Source organism: Peromyscus eremicus, chromosome 11 (genome assembly GCF_949786415.1).
Source record: "Peromyscus eremicus chromosome 11, PerEre_H2_v1, whole genome shotgun sequence".
NCBI classification, from domain to species: domain Eukaryota; kingdom Metazoa; phylum Chordata; class Mammalia; order Rodentia; family Cricetidae; genus Peromyscus; species Peromyscus eremicus.
In genome coordinates, this window is record NC_081427.1 from 48,406,291 (window position 1) to 48,433,207 (window position 26,917).

Below are 26,917 nucleotides of genomic sequence, written 5' to 3' on the forward strand. Positions count from 1 at the left end.
TCCTGTGGGTAGTGTGTTGGCCTGGAAATCACCACATAGGTAGGCTGGCTTTGAAGTTATGATAGTCCTGCAGCAGCCTCCCAAGTGCTGTGATTAGAGGCATGAGCCACCATGCCCAGCCTGAGTGACTTTTTGACCTGCATGTCAGTCCCAAGTTTATATTTCTTTTGTCCTCAGTGTTCAGGGTTTAACAAATTAAGGATCTGATGGTGCCTGAGTCATTTTGCTAAATGACTAGAAAGATGTCTGCACAGCTGTCCATCAACAGGAGGCTGGGATGGAGAGAAGTGGAGGAAAGGTCCAGGTTGCCCCCAGTCAGATTTCCTCCCTCAGCAGGCAGATCTGCATAGTGCCACTAAAACAACAGCAAAAGAGAAGAATTCCACACACTGCCTTGGAGAGGAAGTGTGCTGGGAGTTTAAAGCTCAGGCCCTGGAGTCACACCTTCTCTTTTCTTAGCTGGATAAACCTGAGCAATCGCTGACCTCAGTTTCCCCAGCTGAGAATCAGCAATAATCATTGTGTCTTCTCTCACACAGTGGTCTGAAGAGTGAGTTAGTATTTGTGCAGAGCTCGGAATGGTTCCAGTCATGTTAGAGACTCTGGGTTACAAATGAATGTCTGCCCTCTTAATGAGGAAGAATTTTTTTTTTCCAAATTATACTGGGCTTAAATACCTTGTGAATAAACTGCCTGTTATTAGACTCCCCAAAGTCTGATCCAAGTTGATGGAGTTTTCATTCTTATCTCTTCTGGTGGTTTGCTCCCCTGTATGGAACCTGCAGGGATTCCCTCAATCCCACACCTTCCCATGGACACGGTTCATGCTGTCAGGCTCACAGAAGTTTTAACTAATGATGATTTCATGATTCTAACAACTATTAACCAAGTAGTTTTCCAGATGACACATGACCTGGGACATCCAAGCACCATTCTTACCCAGTTTGGAGAGGTCAGACTCTGTGGAAGTTTGGATGGATAACTTCTCCATGTGGTGGAGGTTTGAGAAATCTCCCGGGATGACCAAGAGCACATCTGGAATGCCATTTAGACTTATAGACAGTTCTTTCAGGCTCAGGAACTTGTCCAAGTTAGCAAAGAGTTGATCTGGAAAGGAGCACATAGTTTCCATCACTCAAGAGTCCTGAGTGGGTGTTCTCAAGTGTGCTGTGATGTTTTCATAACAAAACTTCTCAGAGATCTTAACATGTTCTTATGAAGCACATCCATGAAGAACCTGTCATCTGCAGCATCTGCTGCTCATAGAGCAGAGGGGAAGCCCTGTGCTGCTCTCTAGACTCACAAAATAAATAAGACATCTTGTTGGTAGCATAGTACAAAATTCCTGGAGCCCACAGGTCTCCAGAGAAACAAGGAATGTTAAGCATGCAGGATTGTCTTACCAATGGGAAAGATGAAAAACCTGTTCTACCACTCAGAAAGCTGAGAATTGGAAGTGATTAACAGCCTGGGTGATCTGCCTCATCTGGTGGGCCAGGCCATATGAAGCTCCTACAACCAAGACTGGAGGTGGCTAGTAATCTAAATGACCCAATAGCCAGAGGCTCCCCCAACCTCCCACAACCAGGACAGAGGTCACTAATATCCCAAATGACCTCTATACTATCTGTATGATCAAGATCAGGCCAGACCCTCAGTCACTTAAGCTAGTACAGGTAGCCTATCTCCAGAACCCATCTTCTTGGAGGAAATGACACCAAGTTGAGTTTCAATGTAATTATGCTTCCTTGTGCAATGGGGATTGTATTGCACCAGGAAACATTTTTTTTTTCAAATTATACTGGGCTTAAATACCTTGTGAATAAACTGCCTGTTATTAGACTCCCCAAAGTCTGATCCAAGTTGATGGAGTTTTCATATCTCTTCTGGTGGTTTGTTCCCCTGCATGGAACCTGCAGGGATTCCCTCAACATCTCTCCAAACAACAGTGTGGGAACAAATAGTTTTGCACAAGCAAAAGGACCCAATTGGACTCCTGCTTCCAACTCATAAAAGGCAGCTCAAAGTGAATTAATGACAAATATAAGAACTAAAACCAACACCCGGGGCAGGTGGGAGAGCTGGCCCTGTGGTCATAAAAGCAGGAGAACCAACCCTATTAGCGCAGGTGTAGGTGAGCCAGCCCCCAAATTATAAACATGGGAGAGCTGTCCCCATTTCTCATCTGGCAGACCAACCCTTAGCTACCCAAGCCCAGACCCAGGGTTATAACTTGGGCCGCCCAACATCCATCCCATCTATGACCTGCCGGAGCATGTGAAGGAACCTGACTTGCAGACCCAAAGTTTCAAGATCTCCACAACACAGGGCAACAACAGGATACTCAGGAAGAGTCCTAGTGAGGACCCAGCATCGATAGTATAGTAGAAACCAGAGGCCTCAAACCAGATACTATAGAACAATCTTTGTACACTGTAAATATGTATTGCTCTAATTGCTAATAGAAAGCTGATTGGCTGATAACTAGGCAGGATTATTGGGGCAGAGAGAATGCTGGGAAGAAGAAGGGCAGAGTCAGAGGAGTCTCCAGCCAGACACAGAGGGAGCAGGACATGTACAAAATGAGGTAATAAGCAATAATCCACATAGTCTCACGTAATTGATTGAAATAGATTAATTTAAGATGTAAGAGTTGGCTGGAGACAAGTCTAAGCTATCAGCTGAGCATTTATAGTTAATAATAAGTCTCTGTGTGGTTATTTGGGAGCAACTGTCAAGACACAGAGAAACTCTGCCAATGTATGGCACTCAATGTGGGAACACATATATCCACATAAAACCTGAGAAAGCTTAAGAAAAGGTTCAGGGTGGCACACACCTTTAATCCCAGCACTCAGAGAGGCAGAGGCAGGTGGATCTTTGTGAGTTCAAGGCCAGCCTGATCTGCAGAATGAGTTCCAGAACAGCCAGAGCTACATAAAGAAAAACTCTGTTTCAAAAAACAAAAAGAAACAAACAAACAAAAACAAACTCACAAAAGGTTCTAAACACACACAAACAGAGTCAAATGCAACTTCCTGATACAACCTTCTTTTGGGTAAACTCAATGCTAACAACAAACAGAGGCATGGCTCTTTTGGGAGGCCCTGCTGCCAAGCACTTGTGTGGGATTTATGAGAAGCAGGCAGCACATTGCTACATGGTGTAGGACTGGGTGGAGACACCTACAGCAACATAGAACCAAAACCTTCCCAGAGCTGTCAGTAAACATGGTTCCCACTGGTCCTTCCGCCATGAGTCTGGGCTGTAGCTGTGAGTTTTCTCTCTGGATCTTGCCAAGCCCTGGCAATCCCTTAGCCCACTTATAAAATAAACATACAGACGCTTATATTATTTAAACTGCTTGGCCATTAGCTCAGGCCTACCATTGTCTAGCTCTTACTCTTATATTCAGCCCATTTCTATTAATCTATACTTTGCCACGTGGCTTACCGGTACCTTACATCTTCCTTGTCCTGGCACTGGCTGCAGTCTCTCTGCCTCAGCCTTCCACTTCTCAGAATTCTCTTCTCTACTTGTACCGCCTATACTTCCTGCCTGGCTACTGGCCAATCAGTGTTTTATTTATTAACCAATCAGAGCAACACACTTGTAATACAGAACATCCCATAGCACTGGGCTCTGGGGGAATGAAGGGGGAAGGAGTCAGCTGCCAGCAAGCCATGATCTAAGCTGCACAGTGGTCTCAGTTTTGCTCATGCAGACAGAAAAGATTACAGACACACAGTAAAGACAGATCCATCCAGATGAAAGAAATCTCTAAACCGATTGCAGTGTTTTTAAAAATGTACATAGACTTGGGAGAGAAAAGAGAAATGGTATATAGACAGTCACAGAAAAAAATAGTTTAAAAATAATAAAATAAAGTCTTTAAAGAAAGAATAAAGTAATATAAACAAAAAAGTCATGCAAAGATGGAAAATACATGGGGCGTCAGTTCTGTTTGTTATTGTGTTGTCTTTGAATTTTCTGATTGCTGATGAAGGAATGACAGCTGCTAAGATACATTGGATTATGAATACTGCTGGATTAAACCAACATATATATTTAAAAAAATGTCTTGACTTCAAAATGGAAGTCAAAGGATATGTTACTTTGAGGGAGAGGTTATGTTTTTATTTCCACAGGAAAGGAGAGGCTGTGGATTCATTCCTCGTTGATATGAATCAGGTTTGATTGGGGAAGACCCCCTGAAAAATCTTGACTATAGACATAAAGAAATAAACCTAGAAAGACTACCAAACACATAATGTATATTTTACCTGCTCAAACATAAAACAAAAAAAAAATTATCTTTGGCTAACTTGTGCACAACACATAGCCTGTACTTGCATTAATACAGATACATATGTTACCTTTAAAAGTTTATGTATTTTCAGAACAAGCTGACCAGACACCAATGAAAACAAATGGCCCAGGTAATCCAGCATCAAAATGCCTCTGTTATAGTCTCCTCAGAGTTCTGCATCCAAAACAGCTTCAAGGATGCTGGCTGAGCTGGTCCAGCCTTACAAACTATTCCAGCCAAGACTTAACAATTATCCTGATTTTCTCAAGGTTCCCCCAAAGATGCCAGTGCTCCCAGACAGCAAGAAGCCATCTAGAGAAAACAATGCCCACAAGATTGGTTATGGATATTTGTCATCATTTAAAGAGTGTTGGTTATAAGTTATTATTCGTCATAGTTTTTTTTTTTTTTAAAAAAGGAGGCTAGACAAAGGAGTTAAATTCAAAGACTTCTTTCTAAAGGAAAAGAGGGGAATATGATATAGAAATGATGAGATAAAAGGGTAGATTATTGAGTGTACTTTAATCCAAAAATAACCATTAATCTCAAAATATTTTACATTGGTATGGATTTTGGTATATTGATAGAATTTAAAGTTAATTTTGTTATACTGTATGCATGTTTCTACTCTTGTTTGGGGTATTATGCTTATACAGCTCATTTAAAAATGTAATGTATAATTAAGAAATACAGGTTAGTAGTTAGTTACCTATAAAAATCAAACTTGTAATCATATTAGGTCTGTTTTCAAGGTTAAATAGATATATTTAGATAGATGGCCTTCAAATACTTCAAAGATATGCAGAATATGGCATTTAATATGTTTAATAACCCAAGGCTTTTTATGACAGTGAGGCATGTCTGCTCCTGACAGCACCAATTTGCTTCAAAAGAGGATGATGGACATCAAAGAAACTCCATAGGGAGTTTGTTTTCTTTACGGAAAATGTTAGACATTTGGGGGAAAAAAACTGCCCTTGCCTCAATTGCTGACAGTGTATTGTCCAAACTGGACCAGCAGGACACACACACACACACACACACACACACACACACACACACAGACTGCCAAACTTTGCAAAGACAACATAGGACAGTCCTTCAAAATTCTCTGCTTCTCAGAAAAGTCTGTCAGACATACTAGGCCTGTAGGCCAAAGGTGAATGCCCCAATATTACAGAAGAACTGTGGGTGGCTGTCCAGGCAGCCAGATGTCTCTGTTGTTAGGTAACATTTCACCCTTCTGGGGTCTTTGATGGAGTTCAAGACTAGATAGTCATAGTTAAAGTTTTCCTTAGTTATGATAAAAGGTAAATTAGGTATAAAACTTTAGACTCACAAAGATAAGTTAGATAATAGAGTATTATCTCTAATATTGCTAAATGGACTGGACATTGTAACTATAATTCTTGATAACTATTTTTTGTTGTATATCGTTTTACTACATTAGACTTAGAACCTTTCCTTTTTAAGTTGACAAAAAGAGGGAAATGCTGTGAAACAATCTTTGTACACTGTAAATATTTATTGCTCTCATTGTTAATAAAAAGCTGATTGGCTGATAGCTAGGCAGAATTATTGGGGTAGAGAGAATGCTGAGAAGAAGGACAGAGTCAGAGGAGTTGACAGCCAGACACAGAGGGAGCAGGACATGAACAAAATGAGGTAATAAGCAATAAGCCATGTGGCAGCACATAATTGATTAAAATGGGTTAATTTAAGTTGTAAAAGCTAGTTAGTAACAAGCCTGAGGTATTGGCCAAGCTTTCATAACTAATATTAAGCCTCTGAGTGGTTATTTGGGAGAAAATCCACCTATATCAGAACAATGAATGACTCCTTGCAATGAACACGTGCAAGTAAAGATATATGGACAAAGGGATCTAGAACATGACTTACTCTGTCACACTGCAGCTTCCATGATGATATTTTTAATTTTTTCCCTTTTTAATTTTTCCCTTTTTATTTTTTCCTTTTTTCTCTTAAATGTTTTATTGGGGGGGAGTGCAGGGGAGGTGGGTGAATATGAAAGGACAGGGAAATGAATGGGATCAAGATACATGATGTAAAAGACACATAGAATAATAATAATAATAATAATAATAATAATAATAATAATAATAATAGAATTCTTAGAAGGAAACAGGCAATCTTCATGACTTTGGATCCTTAAATGTGCTATAAAAACAGTATCAAGAAAAAAAGATAAATTAAACCTTATCAAAATTAACAATTGTTTATGCATCAGAGGACATTAAAGAGGTAAAAAGAAAATCTACAGAATGGGAGAAAAAGGTTTTCAAACCATGTGTCTGATAAGGGTTTTGATAGATTTACTTTTGTCATTCTAGGGATAGAATCCAGGGCCTTGCACCTGGTAGGCAAGTGCTCTCCAGTGAGATTCTTCCCTTGTAACATAAGAGTTTAATATTCACAATACACAAAGAACTCCTACAGCAGATGATTTTGTTTTGTTTGAGAAAGGGTCTCGCTCTATTGCCCAGGTTGGTCAAGAACTCACTAGGTAGAGCCGGCCTCAGACCCCTGGCACTCCTCCTATCTCAGCCTTGGAGTGTCAAGATCAAAAGAACAACCCAAATATTTTTAGGCAAATCTTTTAAATTACAATGAATTTGAATAGACATCTCTCAAAACAAAAATAAAAAGCCACTATGAGCAGTTGAGAATATGCTCAATCTCATTCTGCCATAGGAGAATGCTGACTTACTAGAATGTGTTCATGATACAGCAAAGCAGAGTTAAAATGAGGCTAAGGAAGATGTGGAGAAAGTTGAGACTTGCACATGGCAGGTGGGAGGGTAAATGGGGTAGCCTTCATGGAACACAGTTGGCAAGTTCCTCAAAAGGTTAAACACAAAGAAGATGTGGTGGCTCACAGAGGTAACACCAGTGGCTGAGAGGCTGAGGGAGGAGGATCAGCATGAGTTCAAAGCCAGCCTGTGTTACATAGTGAGTTCCAAGGATAGCCTGGGCTATAGAGTGAGAGACCCTGTCTCAAAACATTAGAATCGTCATATGAACAGGCAATTCTATTCCTAGATATACCCAAGACAACTGACAGCAGGGATCAAACAGATACTTTTAACACAAACGATCATGACAAACTTTCTCATAATGCCCAGAAAATGGAAACAACCAGTGTTCATCAATGGATGTAAGGAGAAGCAAAATGGAATACATAACACACACACACACACTGAAATATTATTGACTACAGAGGTCCTGACCCTCTTAGCCTCCTAAGTGCTCAGAATGCACACTTGCATTATCACGCTCACTCATGCAGTGCTGGGGATTGAACCAGAGCCCTGTGTATAGAGGGAAGCGCTCTACTGACCAAGTAACATGCCGGCCCTTCTTTGTTTCTATTTCACATGAGACAAGTGACATTTTTTTTTTTGAATCTGTGGGATGATATTTATGATCAAAGTAGAAAATATTTTTATTTTCTGAGGGACTAGATATTGGAGCATGCCTGTAGTCTGACACTCAGGACATGGCAGCAAGAGGCTCAGGCAGTTCAAGGTCATAGTCAAAGACACAATGAATTCAAAGCCAGCCAAGGCTATATGAGACCCTCTCCTACACAAGAGGGGTGTATGGCACAGGGATGTGGTTCCATGAAAAAAGCACTTGTCCCAAGCCTGCCAACCTAATTTCAATCCCTAAGATCTGCATGGTGGAGAGGAAGAACGTCATTCCTGAGATTGTCCCTTCACCTCCATATACATGCTGTGGCATGGTCATGTGCCCATGCACACATTTGCAAACACACACACACACACACACACACACACACACACACACACACACAACTTGCACAACTAAAAAAATGTAAAGAACACAGATATAGACAAGCAAAGCATTCCTAAGAATGTAACAAATAGCTAAAGACAAAGGCTTAGACTAGTTATGATTATGAAAAATTTAAAAACCAGGCATTACAGGGCTATCAAAACTCTTAAGCACCTATCAACAAATTTAATGAAAGTCAGGTAAAGTCTGGACTGAAAACTATCAAATATTATTTAAAGGAAGACATTACTTAGAAGAGATACTTTATTTTTGCCTGGTTGGTTTCTGTCAATTTGAAAGAGTTAAGTGGGAAGAGGAGCCTCAGTTTAGAAAACACCACCATCAGGTTGTCCGTAGGCAGTCTGTAAGGTTCTTCCTTTCTTTCTTTCTTTCTTTCTTTCTTTCTTTCTTTCTTTCTTTCTTTCTTCCTTTCGTATTTTTATTTATTTATTTATTTATTTATTTATTTATTTATTTATTTATTTATTTATTTATTATGTATATACTATTCTGTCTGCAGGTATGCCTGCAAGCCAGAAGAGGGCACCAGATCTCATTACAGATGGCTGTGAGCCACCATGTGGTTGCTGGGAATTGAACTCAGGACCTCTGGAAGAATAGCCAGTGCTCTTAACCTCTGAGCCATCTCTCCAGCCTAAGGTATTTTCTTGAATAATTATTGTTGACGGAGGGCCAGCCTCAGTGGGGACAGTACCCCTGCACAGGTGGTTCAGAGCTGAATAAGAAGTCAGCTGTATAAGCAGCCACAGGAAGGAAGCCAGTAAGCAACATGCCTCCCTGGTCTCTTCTCCAGTTCCTGCCTCCAGGTTCCTGCCTGAGTTCCTGCCATGATATCCGTCAGTGAAGGACTATGTGACCTGGGAGTTGTAAGGTGAGAAAAGCCCTTTCATCCCCAAGTTGCTTCTGGTCAGAGTGTTTTATATCACAGCAACAGAAACCTAAGTAAGACTTCACTGTTCCTACTTTTGAATTCCTTTTCTGGAGAAGCTAAACCCGCTCCTTCTTCAGACAGTCAGGGTGCAGATGATTCTCCAGAATTGTCTCACACACAGTCCACCATTTACTAATAACAAGCCATTCAAATACCCTTAGATTTCCCTCAAGCAATGACATACTGATGTTAGTGTTAAGTTAATTTTGTTTTAATTATGTGAAATCCATTAATGATTCAGGGCCTGTCACTAAATTATATACTGTCCCAAACAGTGAAAGTACTTAGATCTCTTCTGTCAAGGCACATTTATGACTTTGTGCCTGAGAAGTTTCATTCATCTAAAACTAGGAATAAGAAAACACGGTGTCAATCAGAACGGTTATGTAACACCCGGGGATACCTGGTAACTGGTTTGTCCCTGAGACCTCAAGAGACTGCAGGGCAGGCAGGCCGAGAAGCAGCTCCTGTTCTGCTGCGCTGAGCTCCAGTCTGCGCATGGAGCACTTGGTGACAGAGGTCTTATTCAGCTCTAGAGCTGGGTGGATGCTTTCAAGAAAGCCACTGCTGTGGTTCAAATGGAGCTCGATACTCTGTGATGCGGAGAAGACTTCCATTAGGACCCGGAGCAGTGCTGGGTCTGCTGGACCCATGTGGGCCACTCTGACTTCCAGCCTAGGGATCTTGTACGGCTTAGGGGACAGTTTCCAGTAGCCAGAACTGATATTTGGTGGGGCTTGGTATTGGATATCTGAATAGTTTTTCATTATCTCTTCTTTTTCAGATAAATTTTTCTCACATTCATTCATAGGTTGAAAGGCAGATGCATAGTCTTCATCTATACTTGGTGGCTGTACTTTTGCAAAACATTTTTCCATGAGTGAAAAATCTATTCTCCTTATCCTGTTATTTCCACTTATGGAGACCCCAATACTCTTCAATAATAGCAGATTTTCTGGGTAGTCCCCAAAGTACTGTAAATTCAGTACTTTCAAAGCCAGTGTTCTCCCTTGAAGGAATTGCAAAATAAATGGAGAACAGGCAGCCACCGTGTTGCTTTCATAAGCAAAGTTTAGAGCAATGCTCAATAGATGTTCTGAAACGAATGAAGAGAAAGCTTCAGGAGATACCTGCCACAACCCCCTAACAAACTCTATCCTCTCGGAAGTTTCTGGATGGAGTTTGCCATAATCTTCATTTTCGGACATGTTCTCCAGCGACTCTTTATCATGCACCAACTGAAGCAAATGAGATACAATTTTTGGCCCTGCCTTTGATGAAGGGTGGCTACAGACATATTTCAAAAAATTGCTGTAGACACTCACAGCCTTCAAGGGTGAGTTAATTTTTCTCAAATAGCCAAGTCCCAAATCTTGGTCTTCATGCCTTTCTGAACCCAGGAGCTCAGTCAGCCTCATGGCAGCAAGAAATTCTTGGAACAAAGGACTTAAGAACCGATAGACAGGTCTCAGTCTCTGGGCAGAAAATTTGCTTATCAAGCAGGTGGTAAGATCTTCATCTTCATCAACACCTGCTTCTGTGAGATCATCACTACTGAACTCAAAACAAGATGAAAAAAGGCCTCTCAAGGCCAGCTGGCCACATGAGGACACAGTGGCCTTGAGAGGCTCAGGTGTAGCCTTGTGATTTAAGGAAAGGTATTTCATATAGGACTTGAAAGCTGCCACGTCATGAAAGGCCTGGTTAGAAGGATTTTGAAACCAGTCAGTACAGACTGCTGCCATAAAGAGAGGAGTTTTGTGAATTCCCTGTAAATCTACATTCTTTCCAAAGTAATTAATAAACCTTCGAACACGGGTTAGATCATGTGAGAATAACTTCCGCAATACAGAGATAGTGTTATAGAAGGGAAACTCTTTGATCTCTAGAATTGTATCTAGATATGGGCGGATATCCCTGGCTCTGTTTGTATGGACAGTGATCAATAAGCAGGTTTGGGTCAAGTAGTTTCTTGTAATCAGGGTTTCTATGGCTTGGGGCAGTGAGTCCATCCCATGGTAGTCATCCAACAGGAACAGCACCTGGTGTTTTAACTGCTGGATGATGCTGCTCAGGCCCACTTCACTGATGCATCCTCCTGCCTCTAGGAGTTGGGCACAGATGATGTCAGCCAGCCCCTGGTCTGGTCTGGTGGAACCAAGGGAGATATAGAAGACCAGCTGGAACCTGTTCAGCAGGGGACAGCATCCTGATGCCCAGAGAAAAGCTGTTTTCTTCAGGAAGGTTGTCTTCCCACTGCCAGTTTCCCCCTCCACACACATGACGGAGTTGAGATTGCTGAGGACCTCAGGAAGCATCAAGGCCTCTTGCACCGGCCTGCTGATGTGCTTTGAAACCATGGACAGGTCACAACCAAGCAAGTGGTCAGTGCCGAGGCCGGAACACACCTCTGGCAGATTCAGGTGGCGGAAAGTGGCCTTGGTGTAGGCTCCTCTCAGCTGCTCACTCAGACTCTTTGCCTCTTGAAACCACTGGGCTGCACTCTGAGCCAGGTCTGCAGAGAGGAGTGGAGATAGTGGGAAGCACTTTAAAGTCTAGCAATGTTTTGTTTTGTTTGTTTTTTAAGACATGTTTTCCGCCGGGCGGTGGTGGCGCACGCCTTTAATCCCAGCACTCAGGAGGCTGAGCCAGGCGGATCTCTGTGAGTTCGAGGCCAGCCTGGGCTACCAAGTGAGTTCCAGGAAAGGCGCAAAGCTACACAGAGAAACCCTGTCTCGAAAAAACAAAAAACAAAAAACAAAAAAAAAAAAAAGACATGTTTTCCCTGTGTAGCTATGGCTGTACTGGAACTCGCTCTGTGGACCAGGCTGGCCTCAAACTCAGAGATCTGCTTGCCTCTACCTCCCAAGTACTGGGATTGATGAATATGTCCATCAAAGTCTGGCCATCCTAATGCTATGATATTGTGTCTGGTCTTTGATTCTGCCTGTCTGCTATGGATGGACTATCTATGAGCTGCCCTTTGGGATCCTATCAGACTATTCACAGCATCAGAATGTGGAATCATGTGTCCAAGGCCCTATTTGACATGGAGACTTAGACATAATGTGTGCTTTTAAGAATACTCTGGCATCCTAATCTCCCATTTAAGACCGCAGGAATCCGGCTTGCTGCACGAAGCCTTTAAGACTAGCTGGTTTGGATCTCACACAAGGACCTCTGTCAGTAGTTCTGCATTCTCTCTCAAGATGTCACAGGAATGCTGACACTCTCTCACCCACAGTTCCCTCCATGTCAGTGCCCTCCTCTCTAGGAGCTCCTTGGACAATTATAAATACACTTTCCTTTCAAATCTCTACATACAAATACACACAATCCCATGTTGCTTTCAAGTTCTTACCGGCCACCGTAGAGTGAATGGCCACTGGATCCTCATGATTGCTTTCACCTGTGGTGCTCTTTGAACGAGAAATTCTTTATTAAATCAAAACTTCTCCTAAATCAAGATTGGGTACGTTATTATCATTGACAATATAATCAATATTATCAATCAAATTGATAATACAATCCATCAAAACCCAACATCTTCTAAACACAGCCTACACTCAGTGCTGATTGAAGGAAGGAGTGCTCTAGATAGGAAAGAATAAATCTCACACATCTGTAAGAGTGTGTTCCTAGACAGTACATGCATGGGATATACATCCTCTCTATGGGGGAGTGCTGTGTGGGTGATCACAATTGTAGAGTCTAGAACAAGAATGGTCCTGCAAAGAGCATTAAGTAAGTATTGCCTTCATCCTTGGTCATTAGTAAGTATGTGTTTCATATCATCATATCATCATATCACCAAGATGGAGAATGGTGATTACTCACACACCTTTGTGAGGTTTTGTTTTTGTTTTAGAGACTTCCTTGTAGTGTGTAGGCTGGTCTGAAATTCCCTATGTAGCCAAGGATAACATTGAACTCCTCATCCTCCTTCCTCAATTTCCAAATCTGGTTTTATAGGCATGTGCCCCCCTACACACTCCAGGCTTCATTGTCTTTTTTCTTTTCTGGGACTCCAAACATGCCTCGTCACACCCAGTTTTATTCAGTGTTGAAGGATTGTGTGTGTGTGTGTGTGTCTATTATGGGAACATCTAGCAACTGAGCTACATCCCTTGCTCCTGTAATATCATTGTTAAATTTCCAAATATGTCATGCGGTGGTGGCCTGCCTTTAATCCCAGCGCTCAGGAGGCAGAGCCAGGCAGATCTCTGTGAGTTCCAGGGTGAGAACCAGGACAGGGACCAAAACTACACAGAGAAACCTTATCTCGAAAAAAAAAAATCCAAATAAAAGAGTTTTATCAAGTGAACCCAAAATCGCTCTGTTGTTTTGTTTTCCTTTACTTTTCTTCCATTATTTTGTTGGTGTTTGTTTTGTTTTTGTGTCTCTTTTACGAGGTGGTATCTTAAACTATTGTCCAGGCTGATGTTGACTGCTGATAATTCTCCTGCCTCAGCTTCCAGAGTGCTGTTGTCCTGACACGAGCCACCATGCCCAGCTTTGTTCTCTGTTCTGTGGCATGAGAAGCAGCATGTCCATCACTACAGTGTGAGGTGGTTTGTGTCAGCAATGAACTGATGGTTAGACTGTGTCAGAGAAACACGTAGGGGTCAGAGCATCATCTGACTTCATGATTTTGCTGGGCACTTGCTTTGTCAGAGAAACATGCCTGTAGGCCAGGGGTACAGCTCAGTCATAGATTCCTTGCCTAGCTTGCACAAGACCTTGAGTTTGATCTCCTGAATTGTAGTAAAGAACAAAAAGTCAAATAGGAATGGTGGCACACACTTGTAATTCCAGCATTTGGAAGGTTGAGGCAGGAGGATCACAAATTCCCAGCCAGTCTGGGACTTGAACATAGCAAGTTCAAAGTCAGCCTAAGCTACACAATGAGAACTTGTCCCAAACAAATTAAAACTTGCCTTGCACATCCCAAAAGAAATAAGAAGACAAGCCTACTACCCTCCAGAGGTCACAGATGGGGTCCAGTTAGTCTGAACGTTTAATAAATCTAAAAGAATTTCAACAACAGACTTCTTATAGGAGAAGGAGTTGATGTGCATTTCATGAAGATAGCTAGTGTGTCTCCCTTGTCCACTGTAAAGTTCCTGACTATACTTCTCACTTGATATTGCTTATTGGATAACTGTAGAATTGATTTAATTATGATACATTTACAATTGGCAATTGCTGTTCAAAACAGTGTTCAACCACAGGACCATGTGCTGCCGAGTCGGAGAAGGGGCGGTGTCCATTAATTACCATGGCTTCCGGAAATGGGCAATGGTTCTGAAAGGCAGGAATCTCTTCTGCAGAGGACTTCAGGTTTTGAAGAAATACACAGCTAAACAGAGGAGATAAAAGTCACAAAATAGTTGCATGCAGTTAAGTGCTTGTGTTGGGTTTTTAAAAAACATGAAGATTTGGGGCCAAGAATGAAATGGAAAGCTGACAGTTCCAGTGATTCTGTCGTGTTGTGTCGTATATGATACTCAGACTGTGGCTTTCAATAACACCATGAAAGTGGGTTGTAAAGTGATGGTAAGGACATCCGGGGAATGTGTTGGGATGAGCACATAGTGTCTGTCCATGAAACAGTTACAAGGAGCTTAAAGGATAAAACACAGTTTCCCAGCACTGTGGGAGTGGAGGCGAGAGGATCACTGGGGCTTGCTGGATGCTAGCTCAGCTCAGGTTCAGTGAGAGACCCTGTCTCCTGGTAACAAGATAGGGACTTAAAGAAGAGGATGCTCCCAAGTGGTGGTACACACCTCTAATCCCAGGACTTTGGAGGAAGAGACAAATAGATCTCTGAGTTCAAGGCCAACCTGGTTGTGTTCCAGGACAGCCAGGGCTACACAGAGAATACTGTCTTCGGAAAAAAAAAAAAAAAAAAGGGGGCTGGGGTGTTCCATGTCTCCCTTTGGCCTGTATATAGTACACACAATGTATATACACGAATATACTCATAAACACACATTTACAGAATAAACAAAGTAAAAATAAATAAAAAATTTTAAAGAGTAAATAATGAGAAAACTCTAGATTCATAAAAAGGACAACAAAGGACAAAACCCGTATCAGATAGCTCACAACCTCCTGTAACTCTAGTTCTAGGGGATCCAATGCCCTTTTCTGAGCTCTTTGGGCACCAGGCATGCATGTAATGCACAGAGATAAATGCAGGCAAAACACCCATGCACATAAAATAAAATATTTAAAAAAATAAGTAAAGGGAAAAAAAAGTGGCCATTGCGGCCGAGTATCTTTAAACTTTTAAATTAGATGGAAATACTCCATTTATTTCTTTATTTCAGTTGAGGATAGGTCTTGCTACATAGCCCTGGGCTGGTCCCAAACATGTGATTTTAGAAGGAAGAGAACTAAGGGGGAGGTAGAGGGAGATAAGAGAGGGCGATGAGGAGGGATCGTGATCATGATTGGAATACACTGTCTCTCTATATATGTAAAGGTCATAATGTAGATATATGAAAGTGTCATTATTACACATAATTAATGAATGTTAATAAAACATTTAAAAATATTATTAAGGACTTGGGATACTATTACTATTCTATGTCAAGAGCAAATAATTATTTAAAACTTCATAATTAAGGTGGGTGGGTACTGGCACATGTATTCAATCCCAGCACTTGGGAGGCAGAGACAGGTGGATCTCTGTGAGTTCAAGGCCAGCCTCGTATACAGAGTGAGTTCTAGGACAGCCAGGGTTGCTAGACAGAGAAACCCTGTGTCAAAAACAAAACAAAACAAACAAAAAAAACCCACACATAAAAAAACAAAACAAATAGAAAAAAGCAAAAGAAACCTGTTATATTTAAAAGTTAAATAATTAAACTTAAATTTTTCTAAGGCCACAACAATTTAGTGCAATTTTAGGCATGCATTGCGTGCACACAGGACACAACTGTGGAACTGAACAAAGACCACAGAGACACCAACACAGTTGCAGATTTTTATGCCTTCAAAGGGATACCATAGCAAAAGACATTTATTTCTCAATTACAAGTGCTGGATTTTTAAAATAGAGTAGATTTTAGATAATTCATAGTAAAGCCTTTAGTATAAAACAAAGCTATGCTTTTCTTCCTCTAGCTTTCCAAGAGCTAGGATTCCATGTGTTCAACATTATGCCCAGAAGTACTCACTTTTCAATCTGTATATATTATTCTCTGAAAATTTTAATTTCTAAGTGAAAATAACAAATTTCATTTTACAATTGAACTTTTATACAATTTTTTATGTGTAGAGAAGAAATAAAAATTAACTTGAAGATTGACTGAAATGGGGTCAGAGCAGCTCAACAGTAAAGGTCTTGCCTCGCGTGTCCAACTCACTGGTTCCATCCCCAGCACTGGAAAAAGAAAACCACTGGGAACATCTTAGACAATAACAATAGAAAACCCTAAATTCTAGAATGAGGAGGACAGGAAAACTAGCTTGAAATCAAAAGAATCAGAAAGGCCAGCCTGGGCTACCAAGTGAGTTCCAGGAAAGGCGCAAAGCTACACAGAGAAACCCTGTCTCGGGGAAAAAAAAAAAAAAAAAACCAGAAAGGCAGCAATTGGGAGACTGAGGCAGGAGGGAAGATCAGGGGTTCAAGTCCTACTGTGCTAGATAGCATTTCTAAGATAGTCTGGGCTCATAGAGAGACCCTGTCTTTAAAAGTGTGTATATGCACACAACCAGAACCAAGATCTAACTGATGAGAAAAAAGCTAGACAGGGAGTGTCATGGGAGGAAAGAGATGAAGCTATAAGGATGCATCCTTCACAACAGGAACCAGAGGAGAGGGCAGATCCTATCCACAGGGAAAACATGGACAGAGAGGGATAACCATTGAAGTACATTCCAAGTCAAGAGAATTCACCATGCTCACTTGGGGAAAAACTTGGTGTGATCTTCTAATGGGTCGTCACCTTCCTCCCATTTTGACATGCATCCTCCACAGGAAAAACACCGGACAGTGTCATTTTTGCCTAGAATAAGGGAATATGGTCAGTTCAACAGCACATACACCTGTCAACTCACAAGCAGATAATAACTCCAGATTTCACTACTGAAATCCTATTTGCATCTCCAATTGGATTGTGTGGCAAAGTCATGCATGGGTCACTAGGGGGCACTAGTTCACACAGGACTCTTGGTCTTTCAATGGGGTGTTCAGTAATAGCCACTGAATGTTCCTGTGCACCGTGTGCTCTGATGAACACCCTCTCGCAAACTCATCCTGGAAGATTTGCCATTAGAATCTGGAACAGAAGATCAGTGAGAGAAGAGATTTTTGTCTGATTTGGACACCAGTGACTTTTACAGACACAGGCATTCAATCAGCATTTGCTTAATGAATAAATCAGAAAGAATATACTTGTTGGGGGGTGAGAAGAAGAACAAATTTAGGCATCTCTATGCTAGCTAGATTATGAAGAATTCCTTGTCTCTTCTCACATTATTGCCAGCTGTGTTTCATTAGAAATGGGACATGTCATCTGTGAGACTTGAGGAAGGCAGCCAGGAGGACACAAAGGGTCCAGACCGTGTGGTGAGATCATTTGTTCCAGTGGAAGATGTCTGTTGATGGAGTGACTGCAGAATCCACACGTTCAGAGGCTGAGCTATGGAATTTGAAGGTCTTGGGGGCCCCCAAGGAGATCTATGACACCTTGTGGAGTGTGAAGAGAAAGGCAGGAGCAGGATTAGAGTGTGTGCTGGACACAAGATACTGACGAGGTACCAGAGAGAGGCTCAGCCGTAAGGTCACTTGTGGATCTGCAAAGGAGTCGAGTTTGGTTCCAGCAGCCACATGATGGCTCACAGCCATTTATAACCCCAGTTCCAGAGGATCCAACACCCTGTCTGGCCTCTGAGGGCACCACACAGGCTTGTGGCAGGAACACATGCAGGCAAACACTCACACACATAAACATAAAATAAAGAAAGTACAAAGCTGACTCACCTGTGTAGAAAAGGCCTGCTCTCACCAGAGCTTCAACAGCCCCAGGGGATTCATGGGGCCAGTCCTTAAAGGTGTCCAGCCTTAGTTCTTCATTAGCAAAGACGCTGTCATTGCAGTAAGCTTGAAAAACAGATGTAGGTGAGAGCACCAGGCTTTGATTGCAAAGTTCAAGTAACTGTGTGTGCAGGTGGAATGATCTGGGGTACTGTGCTTGCGTCAAAATAATTGAGGGTGGTTAGAAAAGCATGAAGTCACCTCACTGCAGTGTGAATATTTCTTTGTTTCTTCACAGTGCACTGTGCCAATTTCGAACACTTTGGGGGACGGGGGATATAGCTCAATTTGCAGAGTGCTCTCTTGGCATTCAGGAAGTCCTAGGTTGGTTCCATCCCCAGCACCTGAGAAGCTCTGTCTCAGCATTCAGCAAGAGGGCCAAAAGTTCAAGGTTCATTTGAGTTTGAGGCCAGCCTGGGATAGGAAGGACCCTGAAAGTGCTTCCAAAACAGTTTATCCAAGATTTTAGTTGTTTTAAGGGAAACATCAGCTATGGCTCCGCCTGTACTGTAGTTTAGCTATGCTCACCTACACTCAAAACTAAGCCACTTCTGTGACTCTGTGGTATAGATGTTTGCCGCTAAACTTAACAAGCTTTTAACTAATTCCTGGAGTCCTCATGGTAGAAGGCGAGAACCAATTCCTGTAAGTTGTCCTCTGACTTTTGCACCTTCACACATGGGACCCATGCATACCCACATACAATACAGGTAAGTCACTTATGAATGTAATTTTTAAAGCAAGTTGATGAGGGCTGGAGAGATGGCTCGGTGGTTAAGAGCACTTACTGCTCTTCCAGAGGACCCAAGTTCAGTTCCCAGCAATCACATCAGGCTTTCACAGATGCCTGCTACTCCAGCTCCAAGGGATCTGGTACCCCTGTCTGACTTCCAAAAGCACCTGCACACATGTGGCACCACACAGACATGGGGGTGTGGGGGAACACAGGAAAGGAAAGAAAGAAGCAAAGTGTTTGGAATGTGCCTGAGGTTTTACCTGACACCATAGGTAATTCTCTTCTGACCCAGGAATTCACAAAATGTTCTCCCTGAGGGAAAGAAATTCAGGTTACTGACTGATTTATAAAATATACATCTATCTGTGAGCTGCAAGTGAAGGACTTCCCCCACTAAAGCCAAGTTTCCTTAGAGCAGCAGAATTGTTCACAAAGCAGTCCTTTAGTTTTGGCTTGATTCCTATTGATGTTGGAAATGGGAACTTTCTCAGGGTCACTCTTAGGGGACACGCAGCTCAGCAACAGAACTGCAGTCAAACACACACTCATGAGGAACTGAGCCATGGGAAGGCAGTTTGTGAAGGACTAGATTTAACTTTACAGACTCTATCCTAGGGAAAGGTCACCTTCTCAGACCACATGCTGTACTCAGTTCCTGCTGAAGGACCTCAGGAATGTGCCATGACAACTCGAAAGGATTCAGATACTCCTGCAGACATCCTGCCTGTGGTTTATGGCCCTTGACGATATCTAGATAATGCTGCTGAATAGTCCAGATGATCCTGTTCAGCGGGTTGTGGTTCCCAGCCAAAAGTCTAACCCAATGGTTTCAAAATGTGGGTTTGCGCCCAAAGTCTGGACCAATGGTTTCAAAAAAAATCACCTAACCCCATACCCCTTCTAACCAATCCCGAATTGCCATTTCCCAGCTTGAGATTTTTCCCTATAAAAACCCCCTACTCGTGGACCGGTGGCTGCCGAATCTTCCTTCGGAGTTTAGGTTGGCCGCCCAGGTTCAAATCTGGCAATAAAAAGATCCTCGTGTGTTTGCATCGGAAACTGGCTCCTTGGTGGTCTCTGGGGGTTCCGCGACATGGGCACAACAAGCTCACCTCAGAAGAACCTTTCTGATTGAGCAACTCTCCCTCCGAGAAAACTGCACCCAGACTTTCAGTCTGTGCTCTCTGCAGACGCTGCCTCTGAGTCAGTCAACCATGACATCCTCCCTTGGCTTCTGTTTGGGCTAAGTTTCCCACCTCTTGCCACTAGGAAGTCCCTACTACTTTAGAGCCTAGACAGCCAGGGGCAGAAGCCAGCTCTGAGGTCCCTGCTGTCACCAGGAACTAGGACAGAAGACTGAGTCAGGCATCCAGAGGGAGGCAGCAGGAAGCCAGGGCAGTGGCCTCAGTCAGAGGGAAGATGAGGAGGCAGCAGAAGCTACCCAAAGCCAGCCTGCAAAACCACCTCACACGGGTCCAGCTGAGCAAGACCACAAGATTGTGTCTCTACTCTGAGGATTCAGATATTAGTAGTGTGTGATGAAGACATACTATTGTCAAACAGAGTTTGCTGTTGTGAATTACCGTTACATGGACAAATCCCTCGTAGCTTTTAATATACTGGGCAATTTCTTCTGAGGATTTCTTACTTTGAAGGAATTCACACCTATAATGAAAAATATAATTAAAATTTACCCCAATACTGTGACAAAGATTATTTATATCACAATAAATATTTGGTAAATACCCATCAAATTGTTGAATATGATAAAACAGTCAAAAATTTCCTGAAACCTTACTCATGAGGATTAACATCATGCTGTTAGAAAAATTTAAATTATATCAATGATAAAATATATCATTATTTAAAATCAAATCTTGTGCTGGTTAGTTATTTTGTCAACTTGACACAAGCTAGAGTCATCTGGGAAGAGGGAGCCACAGTTGAGAAAATGCCTCCACCAGATCAGCCTATAGGCAAGTCTGCGGGAATTTTCTTGATTAACGATTGATGTGAGAGGGTCCAGTCCACTGTGGGCAGTGCCACCCCTGGGCAGGCGGTCCTGAGAGGCATAAGAAAGGTAGCTGGGCATGAGCCTGGGAACAAGGCAGCAAGCAACGTTCTTTCATGGTGTCTGTCTGCTCCTGCTCATGTTCCTGCCCCGATGTCCCTCAGTGGTGGACTGTCATCTGGACATGCAAACCCTCTCCTTCTCTGGTTGCTTTTGGTCATGTGGCAACAGAAAGCAACAGCAACAGAAAGCAGACTATGACAACCCTTCACATCATTTTAATTTTGATTTCAAGACAGCCTCTTCCTGTGTTGTGGTGGTGATGTCATACTCTTGACGTCAACCAGTTCCCCCAAGAGAAGCCTGGACTACAGGCTTACACTACTGTTCTTACCTTGAAACACATATGCAATAGAATCAAAGATAGTGATTCACAGTAAGCAGAGTGTGCAACACACACACATACACACACACAATCAATGTAAAAAAAATCCCAAGAGATGGAGGGAGAAGGGCCTTGAATACTGTCAATGATATTTAATGGTATTAGGTGTTAATGCTCATCTTTTTAGGAAACATGATGATACCATGATTCCTTTTTCTTTTTTATCATTATTTAAAGTTATACACTAAAAGAATAACAAATAGAACCATGTGTTAGCTGGAATTTGCTTTGACATAACCTGATCCTTGGTATTCCGTTCAGATGATGGGAAAGAGATGGACAGGTGCTCACTATACTTTCTGTACTTTGAGAGATTTCCATAATAAAAGTTTGGAAACCAGTTAAAGGAATGAAATTGTATGTGGCAGAAACAAAACAATAGGTACACAAAACCACCACTAAACACATTATTAAAAATGATTAAAATATGATTTCTTTCCTAAGCAGGGTGAAAGACCACCACAATAACAAAAACTCTGATTCTCTGAAGTAAAATCCACTTGTTCTCCCTCCTATGGTCCTGGTGACCCAGGCATCTGGTCTCCTTGCAATTTTTTTTTTAAATCAGAAGATGGCCTTGAACTCCTGATTCTACTGCCTCCTCCCTCCTAGCACTGGGATTACAGATGTGTGCCATCGCATCCAGTAACCATCTTCATTTTGTGCAGGTTCTATAGGGTGTGAAACCAGCTGTTATATTTTGTTGTTGTTTTTTGTTTTTAGAAACAGGGCTTTTCTGTGTAGCTTTGATGCCTGTCCTGGAACTCACTCTGTAGACCAGGCTGGCCTCAAACTCACAGAGATCTGCCTGCCTCTGCCTCCCGAGTGCTGGGATTAAAGGCGTGTACTACCACTGCCTGGCCCACCTGTAATATTATAAACAGTCATCTTCTTTTACTTATACACCATTTCCATCCCTTTTCAGATGAACTCATTTGTTAGTTATGGTAAATCATGAAACTGCTACTTGACAAGACATTTTGTAATACTAGGGATAACAAAACAACATTTAGCGGGGCAGTGTTGGCATACACCTTTAATCCTAGCATTTGGTAGGCAGGGGCAGGTAGATCTCTGTGAGTTCAAGGCTAGCCTGGGCTACAGAGTGAGTTCCAGGACAGTGAGGACTACACAGAGAAACCCTGTCTCAGGGGAAAAAAAATCATTTAATAACAGTGAGATGGGCATGGAGAGTGGGCACTTAATGTATTTGCAGAAGACGTGAATTCAGTGCCCAGCACTCACTTTAGACAGCCAGCTGTAACTGCAGCTCTAAGAAAATCTAACATGTCTGGCCGCCATGGGCACCTGCACTGACTTACACCTACCCCATCTCCTCCAACCAACAATTAAAAATAAAAATGAAAAGTTGGACCTGGGGAGATGCCTCAATAGGTAAAGTACCTCAGCATGACCATGACGGCCTGAATTTGAATCTGTGCTGTCCATGTAAAAGCAAGACCCAGTCCACCATGTCTCTAACCCTATTCCTGGAGGAATGGGGACAGGTGAACCCCAGAGGGCCTATCTCAAAAATATGAGGTGGAGAATGATGAGTGGATGGATACCTATATCAACTTGTGACCTCCACAGGTATGCACAAGTACACATACATACACTACATACCAACACACCACACACATAAACACACTCTACATGCATCAACACACTATACAGAAAATATAAAAATGAAAAATAATAGAGCAAAAATTACATAAAATAGAAAAAGCCATTTAAGTTCATGTGATTCAAAGTTTTCACTATGTAACCACATCTTCCTTGCTTGAAAATTTCTGGAATGATCCCATAGTTTATCAATAAGAGAAATGTCAGAACTCAGGTGATACTCCAACAATGTTGGTCTTTGGTCTCCAGTTTCATCCTGCTAAACAAACAAACAAAACCAAAACTGAAAATAAGAATAAAGGGTTTGCCTGCTTACTTGGGGAACCACTTGGCATGCTCCTTCCAAGGATCATCTCCTTCTTCCCAGTTTCCCAAGCATCCACCGCAGGAGAAACACTGCACGGTGTCCCTTTTACCTACAGATGCAGTAACATGTTTTGACTGGTCAGCAATGGCACCAGGTGAGACCTTGGAGCTGATCATCTTGTTCCAGAACAAGACAGACTCCAGCATGCCTGTTCTTCCATGACCTCTCTGGCTGAATCCCTGTCCACAGTCCCACTGCCCCAAATGACTCCCTTCTGAGCTCTGGACCTCCATCCCCCAGACATCCCTTCCTCCATATACATAGTCCTCAAGTCCTCACACACTGGCTTCTCAGAGATAGAGGTTGCTCTTTAGTTTTCAGGACCAAAGTGATAGAGAAATGGGCAAATACTAGGGCTCACTGGAATGATGCTGATATAAGGCCTAAGAGTTAGCTTTGCCATGCTTTTCTATGGAAATGGAGGCACATTTCTCTAATTCTTTGAAACTCAGTTAACTATGAAATGCGGGGGAAGGACAAACTGGCTGAATTAGAATTAGTGTTCAATCCATGTACAGCTTAAGTGGGTACTCAGCACACTGAAGACGCTGCTATAATTATCATTCACATCTGTCCTAACACCTGTGTGTGGCTAAGGCATTTCAAAGTGCAGTGTGCTCAAAGGCTGTTTGCCTTGTAGATGGGGGTTAAAAAAGTAAAAGAATCCTTCCAAAACTATAGAAATAAAACAAATCAAGAATATATATGAGTAGTGATGTTCATAAAACTAGAGGAAAGTGGGATGGAGCTATCTCATGATCCATCTATCTCATGATCCATTTTCATGACCTTATGAACTGAACTAGTGTTTTCCAGAGTCATTCTATTTTTGTTTTCCAGTGCTGGAACTAAGGCAATGGCCAAGTTAACCCTCTAGTAATGAGCTACATGCTCAACCTTCAATTAATAGCTCCTAAGGTCCACATTTACAGAAAAGAACCTTTCATTTTACACATACTTGGCAAGCTAATAATCATTAAAAGTAAATTAAAGTGGAAATAAAGTTATTAAAGTTGACGGTCAATGAACTAGATCTCCTCTAACACGTTTAACAAATAAGGAATGATTAACCAGAGGTAGTAGGAGAAGAAGAGGAAGACGAAGAAGAAGAAGAAAGAGGAGGAGGAGGAGGAGGAGGAGGAGGAAGGGGAGGGGGAGAGGGAGAAGGAGAAGGGGAAAAGGAAGAGGAAAAAGGAGAAGGAGGAGGAGGAAGAGGAGGAGGAGGAGAAGAAGAGGAAGAAGAAGAGGAAGAGGAAGAGGAGGAAGAGGGAGGAGGAGGAGGAGGAGGAGGAGGAGGAGGAGGAGGAGGAGGAGGAGGAGGAGGAACAGAGAGTGGGAGAGATGGCTCAGTGACTAAGAGGGCTCTTGCAGGGACTGGAGTTTGGTTCCCAGCACCCACTCTAGACAGCTCACAACCACGTGAAACCACTGCTCCAGAGGCTATAGTGTTCTTTTCTGGACTCTCTGGACACCTGCACTCACAAGTGCAACCCGCCCCCACACAGACACACACACACATTTTTAAAAAATGGAAACTAAACTTTATGTTTAACAGAAACACCTGATAAGATAGAATCCAGTTACCTGTAAAGACAAAGCCAGCTGCTGAGAGCACACGGGGCGATGTCCCATGGGCATAAAACGGCCAGTTCTCAAAGGACTCCAGTCTGGCCTCCTCCTCTTGGTACCTTGCTTTGCCACCTCTCAGCTTCTCGGGACTCTTCACCCTTATGTCGTACTTGCCAATGTTACCGACGTCTTTGCCCAAAAGGAACTCGCATCCTGGACGGAATTTCTTGTGACTTTCTATGGGAAGATTCCTGAGTCTGTTGCAAAAGAGGATTAAGCTACAGCAGAAGCACTGAACCCCAAGTTTCACCCCAGTGTGGTAAAACCCAGCAGCTGCCATGTCCTGTGGCGTCCATGATCTGAAAGTATTATACGTCACGAAAGTCTTTAATCGCTTGGCTTCACTGCGCATGTGCAAGTTAAAACCTTTCTTCATTTTCATTCGTTCCTGATGGTCTTCTTCGTCTAGTCTCTTTATGACCTGAAACGCATCTACACCGAGAAGAGCAGAGAGCTCAGAGGCCAACTCATCATCATATTCGGAAATCCTCTCCTCAAAGGCTTCTCCCTCAGCTGCCATTTTCTAGTAGAGACAGGGAAGCAGATGATTATAAAGAGTTGTGTCTCAGGACCAGAGAAACAAGTCGGTGGGTAAAGGGACTTGCTACAATCTCGATGACTTCAGTTTGCACGCCAGGACCCACATGGTAGGTAGGAGACAAGCAACTCTTGTAAGTTGACCTTTGACTGCAACTTGTGAAAGAAAGAAGTTGCTTGAGAAACTATGAAACATCAATATTCATCCCCTTAATCGACAATATTTGCTAAGCACCTACCTGAGTGCCAAGCAATGGGCCAGGCCTTGAGCACTGACAACGAACCAGAGAGGGACCTGACTCCATTCATGAAGACTTGCAAATGTCCTGTAGCTGGATTGCTTGCTTGCTTCTCTGAGATAGAACCTTGCATGTAGCCCATTCTAGCCTAGAGCTTAAGGTTGAAACAGACAACCGCAGTAGAGAACTTAGTCTGGACCCTATTTGGTTTTGTAATAATGTCCTTGGTATCCTAAGTCCTTCACCTGTGTAGACCCTTCACACACACCTCCTTCACAACCCAGCCTGCACTGGGCTACATGTAGCCTCATCTCTGAACAATCCCACAGGTTTCTCTGCTCCTAGCCACAGTCAAATTTAGATCATCCTGTCTCATCAAATATTCCCAATGTATTGGGATAGGATGATTGGAAAGGCTGGTGTGTGGTGATATATTGTGTCCCCCAACATATTGGGCATCCTAATAAACTTAACTGGGGTCAGAGGACAGAACAGCCACTAGATAGACATACAGGCCAGAAAATGGTGGCACATATGCCTTTAATCCTATCACTTGGGAGGCAGAAATCCATCCAGATCTCTGTGAGTTCAAAGCCACACTGGAAACAGCCAGGAATGGTGACTCATGCCTTTAATCCTAGGAAGTGATGGCAGAAAGCAGAAAGGTATATAAGGCATGAAAACCAGGAACTAGAGCTGGTTAAGCTTTTGGGCTTTTGAGCAGCAGTTCGGCTGAGATCCATTTGGATGAGGACTCAGAGGCTTCCAGTCTGAGGAAACAGGATCAGCTGAGGAACCCGCAAAGTGAGGTGGCTGTGGCTTGTTCTGCTCCTCTGATCTTCCAGTGTTGACCCCAGTACCTGGCTCTAGGTTTGTTTTTATTAATAAGACCTTTTAAGATTTGTGCTACAGCTGATGTGGCCTGAACTGGTTTCAGATGCATATGCAGGAAAGCAAAACTGTGTCTTTAAATAAATGTTTAAGGAGATTTCCCTATTTCCCATTTGGGGCATGTATATGATGAAAATCACAGGCATTGTGGGAAGTGACAGGCACGGTGACCAAGGACTTGCATAACTCAAGCCTGTCTGTCCAAACAGTGCCCTTGCCTGGTAATCAACCTTTCTTTTCCTGAGCCCCATAAAAGACATCTCCAAATAATAATTAGGCCCCTTGAATATTCTTGCTCATGTGGTCCACTGTC

The 26,917-nt window shown here is 42.5% G+C and overlaps 1 protein-coding gene across 1 annotated transcript in view; it reads right to left on the reverse strand.

Annotated features, from left to right (window-relative positions):
• Positions 1 to 25,457, reverse strand: part of LOC131921514 (baculoviral IAP repeat-containing protein 1b-like) — a 35,759-nt gene extending 10,302 nt beyond the window's left edge. Inside the window, exons 1-10 of the mRNA XM_059276253.1 lie at positions 24,893 to 25,457; positions 23,258 to 23,357; positions 20,443 to 20,524; positions 19,120 to 19,171; positions 18,070 to 18,189; positions 16,993 to 17,092; positions 14,355 to 14,436; positions 12,439 to 12,496; positions 9,481 to 11,592; positions 940 to 1,107 (exon numbers count right to left, since the gene is read on the reverse strand). Coding sequence (XP_059132236.1) covers positions 940 to 1,107; positions 9,481 to 11,592; positions 12,439 to 12,496; positions 14,355 to 14,436; positions 16,993 to 17,092; positions 18,070 to 18,189; positions 19,120 to 19,171; positions 20,443 to 20,524; positions 23,258 to 23,357; positions 24,893 to 25,457 — 3,439 coding nt within the window. The remainder of the gene's footprint in view (positions 1 to 939; positions 1,108 to 9,480; positions 11,593 to 12,438; positions 12,497 to 14,354; positions 14,437 to 16,992; positions 17,093 to 18,069; positions 18,190 to 19,119; positions 19,172 to 20,442; positions 20,525 to 23,257; positions 23,358 to 24,892) is intronic.
• Between the last annotated feature and the right edge of the window lie 1,460 nt (positions 25,458 to 26,917).